The sequence below is a fragment of the Condylostylus longicornis genome, unplaced genomic scaffold (assembly GCF_029603195.1).
Source record: "Condylostylus longicornis isolate FDR11 unplaced genomic scaffold, ASM2960319v2 ptg000040l, whole genome shotgun sequence".
Lineage (NCBI taxonomy): Eukaryota > Metazoa > Arthropoda > Insecta > Diptera > Dolichopodidae > Condylostylus > Condylostylus longicornis.
The window spans coordinates 875,298-882,151 of NW_026578009.1; the positions used below are offsets into that span (position 1 = coordinate 875,298).

At 23.8% G+C, this 6,854-nt stretch overlaps 2 protein-coding genes across 5 annotated transcripts; both read left to right on the plus strand.

Annotated features, from left to right (window-relative positions):
- Positions 1 to 1,384: 1,384 nt before the first annotated feature.
- LOC129609571 (uncharacterized) lies at positions 1,385 to 3,741 on the plus strand. 4 transcript variants are annotated; one of them, XM_055521563.1, is made up of 3 exons: positions 1,385 to 1,532; positions 1,681 to 2,168; positions 3,478 to 3,741. In XM_055521563.1, exons 2-3 carry the CDS (start codon positions 1,979 to 1,981, stop codon positions 3,597 to 3,599), a joined length of 312 nt encoding a protein of 103 aa, XP_055377538.1. In that variant the 5' UTR covers positions 1,385 to 1,532; positions 1,681 to 1,978; the 3' UTR covers positions 3,600 to 3,741. The 4 variants fall into 4 exon arrangements, with proteins under 4 accessions (XP_055377538.1, XP_055377541.1, XP_055377540.1 ...); XM_055521566.1 differs by having other exon boundaries at positions 1,422 to 1,532; positions 1,749 to 2,168; XM_055521565.1 differs by having other exon boundaries at positions 1,448 to 1,473.
- LOC129609570 (putative uncharacterized protein DDB_G0267716) lies at positions 3,636 to 5,536 on the plus strand. Its single transcript, XM_055521562.1, has one exon. It carries the CDS (start codon positions 3,773 to 3,775, stop codon positions 5,435 to 5,437), a length of 1,665 nt encoding a protein of 554 aa, XP_055377537.1. The 5' UTR covers positions 3,636 to 3,772; the 3' UTR covers positions 5,438 to 5,536.
- Positions 5,537 to 6,854: the final 1,318 nt, after the last annotated feature.

A 6,854-nucleotide genomic window follows, 5' to 3' on the forward strand; every position in this document is an offset into this window, starting at 1 on the left:
ATATTTTTAATTTTCTTAAAATACGTGACATTTTAAGTATTAGATACAAAATGGCAAACATAACTTAGTCGTAACTCTACAACAAGCAGACTATCTGTTCGAATATAAATTTTATAAGCAAAATCCAAAAATAGTAATGGTATATATTAGTGAGGCATTATACTCCATCACTTGCCGCCAATAAACATGGTAGGTTGGCAGCCTTTTGAATTATTCAAAAATGTTGGCCAGTCAATTTATTTTACTAAAAGAGTGAAGTTTTCGTTTCTCTGTACGATTGTATAATACAGAATACAGTACTAAATAGTTTTGAAAAAAAATTTTTTTTTATTAGATTATTGAGTAGACTGATACTTAAGGTAGAAAAAAAATATTCTTTAAAAAATTTTTATCTTGAAAATAAGTAGGATACAGGTTGCACTTTTTCACAATTTCACAGAGGAGAATATAAAATGTAATGAATATTTTAGAGTATATAGGCATAGAAAAATACTTTAATACTTTAATTAAAAAAGATTTTAATTTGATTGAAATTTTCTTCAATTTATTTTATTTTTATATAGATATTGAAAAATTACTTGGTTCACCCGTTGCATTCAGGAACTTAGTTGTAAAGTATAATAGTTAATTACACGTGTGTGACAAAAATAATAATCTTTTGAATTAATTACTTTTTCTTCAAATTTAATTTGGGTATGGAAGAATGAATATCTAAATTGTTTTGGATTATGGAATCAATTTTCAATTTTACATTTACATAAATTCAATAAGTTCCCTATTACTGTTCTAATATCTCCCCATATTAGAGAATAAGTTATAATTAATTAAAAATAGTCATGGAATGAGCCTTCTGTTGGAATGTATAGTAGCATAGGCACATCGTATTTAAATTATCTAAGCGCAGTTGTATAAGAAAACTAACTATTAGATCATAATATATTCTGAAAATTAGTTGAATCAATTAAAATATTTTATTAAAACCTACAAAAACAATAGAAATAATGTGTACATACATAAATAATATATTTAATTTCATAGCTGCCACAAATGTTTCTATATATAAAATTAACACCACAGGTCGAAGTTTATTGATTAACACATTTGAAGAATAATATTGAGTAATTTAAAAAATTATAAAGCAATCAATAGTGCAAAATTTTTCCTCGACACAATAACAAAAATTGAAATAAATTTTCGTAATTTTCTGAATGTCTACTTGTATGTATAAAGAATGATTTGAAAACATTAAGCGGGTGTAAAGTATGACATAAAATCAATGTTATTGAATGAAACCTTTTAAGTTTTAGTAGAAAATTCTATTTTAAAGACGAAGAAAATAATTTTTTTTTTAAATAGTTACGAAATTTTCCTGTTATTTAATAAAAATTTATACAATTTCAAATACTAATAATTCAGTTTTCTTTACGAACACCATCGAATAAGGTTAGCTGAAGCAAAAAAAAAACATATAATGTATTGGAACAACTTTGTTCTAAATTTTAAATTTTAAAAAATTTCTTAAAATAATAGAAGTAAATGAATGATCTGCTCAAAAATGAGCATGACTAGAAAATTTTGAGTATTTATTGCGTATATATATATATATATATATATATATATATATATATACATATATGCATGTAGTTAAATATATGTATATATTAAAAATTTCTTTTCAAGGATAATTTTCTTTCAATATTGATGTGCATTGAATTTTTGTTTTATTTTAATTATTTTTGAAACTTAAGTCGAAGAACAATAGAACAAAAAATTGAGCTTCTCCAGTAAATGGTAGCGCAAAGATAATTTTTTTTTCTCTATAATAAAAGAATTACCAAGTGAATGATAACAAAAAAAAAATGTATAAATTTAAAACAAAAAAAAGGATCAATCTTTTTATTTTTTAAATAATAAAAATTGCTGATATTCTGACGATAATAATTATCCCAATGATAATGAATTGAAAATTTAATTAAAAATGACAAAAGCTAAAAAATCATCGCATAGCGGTAGCAACAGTAACAGTAAAAGTGTTGTCAGTAATAATAATAAACGTTTATCTAGTGGAGAAAAAAACACAAAAAAAGATTCTTCGAAGAATTTAAAGCATGAAGCAAGTGGCGATGAAATGAATTCTGGATTCGGAGATTATATTCGTTCATCGCAAGGTAATGAAAATTTAATTTTCATTTGGAAACTAAAAAAAAAGAATAATAATAAATGAATAAAATTTTCATTTGGAAAATGAAAAAAATTTAAGGTGATTGAAAAATAAATAAGACCGTAAATTTTCGAAATTGATTCATAAATTCGTTAAAAGTTTTCAGTACTCGAGAAAATATAACTAAAATTAAAAGTTTTGCAATTTTATTCAAATTTGTTCAAATTGATTGGTTTGTACTTGTAAATTCTATGTGGTTTACTATGTGTGCTTAACTGGTTCATATTCATACCCCAGGCGCCTTCGATTTTCAAATTTGCAGGAATTCAAAGGTAGTACCATAATAATTAATTAATTTTAACATACCATTTTTTCAAATACGAAAATCGTTTCACGAAAATCGAATTACGTAGTAAGGTACCAGTCATTTTAAAAGTCTAAGAAACCATGTTTAGAATTAAATAAGACTGTTATTTAAATCTATAGATTCAAAATCATGTATTACTTTAAATTTACATATGTTTTAGTTTATGTAGGACCGAACATTAGGTACTGGTGTCTAGTGAATTCAAAACTATGTATTCAATATAAAGTTTTCAGTGCATTCTGTTTCATGAGTTTACCACAGAAACATCAAAATTATAGTCAAAAAATTTAAATATTATAATTTTTTTTTTTCAATTTAAATATAAGTTTTGAATCTTATTCACTCCAAACAGATTTTTTCATCGACTTGGGCAGTTTTTACTCATAACCATAAAATTATTTTGTGTAGTGTCTGCTTTGAATTTCTAATGAAATTCTATAAATCGAAATATTCTTTTTTTTCTTCTTTTATATATGAAGCCATAAAATATTCATTGCAAAATAAAATCTATTACTTACGTATTGCATATTCGTGTATATAAATAAATTATTACATTATTATATTGTAGTATGTATGTAAATTCATATTTATTCTTAAAAGGTGCCCATCAAAATGCCCTAATGAATAGTTGAAATATCGGTTGTATAAGTTAATGTTGACACACTAAAAATCCAAAATTTTTTAAATCACTATCATAAAGTTCCTTTGTACTCTTTGAAAAAAAAAACAATTTTTCAATGAGTAACTCAACTTATTTCATCAAGGTCCAGTAGAACAAATTAATAAAATAAAAATATTTTTTAAATCACCTGAAATTTCATTAAACTAAATTAATCAAGTAGTTTACCCAAAAATATTTATATTCCGCATATTTCCTATAATTTCGAAAAAAAATTGAATAAAATTTAAAAAATTACTAACTTAAAATCGTCTTTGTTTTTGGTGGCAGGAGTTGGAATGATGAAACTTTTTGTGATGGCCAATTCACTTATGTTGATTGTTACAATGGCTTGGCCAAATATGAAACATGTATACAACATAATTTATGAATACTTTTTTGAAGAAGAATAAAAGAATAATAAAACCCTTTACCAAATGATTTTAACTTAATATTGAAATTTTAAATCTATATTTACCTGCATTTAATTAAAACAATAAAAGAGAAGCCAACAGAAAAATAATTTATTCTTGACACAAAATTCTTAAATTTTAATAGTGAAATAGCAAAAAAAAATTTATTCAAAATGAATTTGATGCTTGGACCATTAGCTCAAGGTGCTCTTTTGTTAAGCATTATTTATTGGTATTCAAAAACTATGATGGGTATGATTAATGAATATTATCGTGATGAATTGAAGAAAACTCTTTCTGATGTACCTGATACTTATCCTAATGAAATTACCGAAATTGTTGAAGAAAAAGAGGATGATGATGTAACATTAAAAACACCATATGTATCATCACCAACAACCGATGGAATTCCTGATATTCTTAAAGAAGCTGCTGCAAATAATGGTGACAATGGTATTTTAACAAGAGCTTTTAGTGATAATAATAATAAAGAAAAAACACAAGAATCATTCCAATTGAATCAAGACGATAATCTATTAAATGAAAGATTTTCAATTTTGTTGAGAGAACGAGAGGAAGAAAAACAAAAGGAAAAACAATATGAAAATCAACAAATTGAAGAGGATGAAAAGAAACAAGAATATAGAGATGAAGAAAAACAAAATAACGTTCAAAATGAAAATGAAAATCTTGACGGCAAAAAATTACAAACAAATTTCCCTTCAATTATTGATAATGACAAACATCAATTGTGTGAAAAATATTCTATAAGAAATGAACAAAAATTATTAGATTTTAATTTGGAAAATTTATGTTTCCCATCCGGAAAACAACTCAATAATTTTGAGGTTCAAGATAATGTTGGTAATATGAAAGAAAATGAATATATTAAAAAAACAAAATCATCTGAATTATCAAATTCTTCTTATTCTACAAAATCAAAAAATCCTTTAACATTACAAAATGAAAAGGAATTTATTAAAATTGAAAATTCAATTTTAAAATCATCAACAGCGGATGAATTAGATTATATAACTGTCAGAAATCAATATAATAAAAATGTAAAGCCATCATATCAACAGTCATCATCCAACAATAAACTACAGCCCCAAACAACAAAAAATTTCAAAAATGAAGAGGAGCTTGAAGAAAAAAATGAAAATTTCCCGTTAAAACAAAATTTAAAAAATAAAAATTTTCCATTAAAACCGGATAAAAGTAATGAACTTAAGCAAAATTATTTACAACATGAATTAAATGTCGAAAATCAAAATGATAACAGTATTTCTGTAAATTCTAAAATCAAAAACAAAAATAATATAAAATCAAAATATCCTTATCCAACGACTAGTGATAATAAAAATATTTTTCAATCATATAATTCTGTTGTTGATGACGGAAAACGCGACGGAAATTATAATTTTCTTGGTGAAAATTCATTTAAAAAGAAAAATCATCAAATAAAAATGAGAAATAGCTTAAGTTCTTTTAGTAGCATCAGTACTATTAGCACTGACAGTGATGATGATAATAATAACGATGGCAATATAAATGATAATTTCAATCACCAACCATCATATAATAAAATTTCATCATCTAAATCAAAAAAGCGATCGTACAGTGCAAGTGTTTCAGATAATATTGATGTAATATCAAAAGTTCATGTAAAATCTTTATCAACGTCATCATCAATTTCATCAACATCATCTCTTGAATCTCGCCGTAGTAATGGCAGTTATAAAAAGAAATTTAATAATAAAATTTTAACTAACAGAGATTTAAATTGCAGAAGAAAATCAGTTAGTGAATATATTGAATTTTGGTCCAATTTGAAGTAATTAATTTGATTTCAGAAAAAAAAAAGAAAACAAAGAAAAACAGAAAACAAATTGCTTTTATTGACTTTTCAATATTTATATTCAGTTCGTATGGGCGCATACATACTCGTATTAGGTCTATGCGCTCATGCTATTCATATATAAGATAAATTAAATATATGAATATAATAATAAATGCATACATAAGTATGCATAAGTAAGGCAAGGGTACAACAATATTAACTTGCTTACACATATACAAATAATTTATTCAAAAAAGGTTAAATTGTATAGGGCATTTGATGAAAATTAATAGTTGGAGTTCACGTATTAAAATATTTTCCATATAGACTTTTATTCGTTTTCATGCGGTATGAAAAAAGTGAAGCAGATTATTTGGTAAAAAAATGAAATTGATTTGTTGCCGTTCTGCCTGCACGACATATAAAGTGTATATCATTTTATTAAAAAGATTACGTTTTCGACATATACACACACAGAGTCTGCAACTCACTTTTTTAAAAATGGAGAAAATTAGGAATTTTATTTTCAAAGAACGCCGATGTTCATTGCTAGTGAGTGCCTTTAGTTTTATTTTAAGGAATTGAGTTCTAAATTAATTTAGATTTTTCGTAGTTTTATGAGGCATATCACTGAAAATTGATATCGCTTGAAAAACCGAAAACTTGTTAAATTTTTTCAAATGATCTGTTTAAAAATTAATATATGAAACGTCATGTACTTATCATGGCACATTCGAATTTGATTTGTCCAAAAAATTAAATTGTCAGCATAACATTCAACTGTGCTACTATAAGAATACCCTATTAAGTTGTCTTGTATTTCAGATTTTTATCAAGCTTCTTGGCTTTTAATGCAACCGAAATGTATTGTACGAGTTCATAAATTCAATTTTTATCAAATGTCTCATAGATTTAATAAAATTATTTAACCAATTCTAATAAAATTATGGATTATAAACTATATTTTTAAGGTATAACTGTTTACCCTATTTTATATGGGTATATACATGTAACAAGTAATTTAAAATACTATTTTTTAAGTGCAAATATATATACACTTATTTATGTTTATGTGCCATTATTTTCATAGATAATAGTATATAGATAAATATTTTACGTTATAGTATATAATATGTTAGTTTACATACGATATTAAATAAATATAATACAATTTAAATATTAAAAATTGTATAAATAAATATTATATATGTGAAGCTTACAATTATTGTTTATAATATAAAAAAAATATTAATTAACACTTAAACTAATTTTAAAATTACATTACATATATATATATAATATATAAATATATATATATATATATATATATATATATGTAAGTATATTATAATAATATTTACAAACTATAAATTGAATTTTAATTATTTATTTAAAAAAAAAATAATATTGAAAAA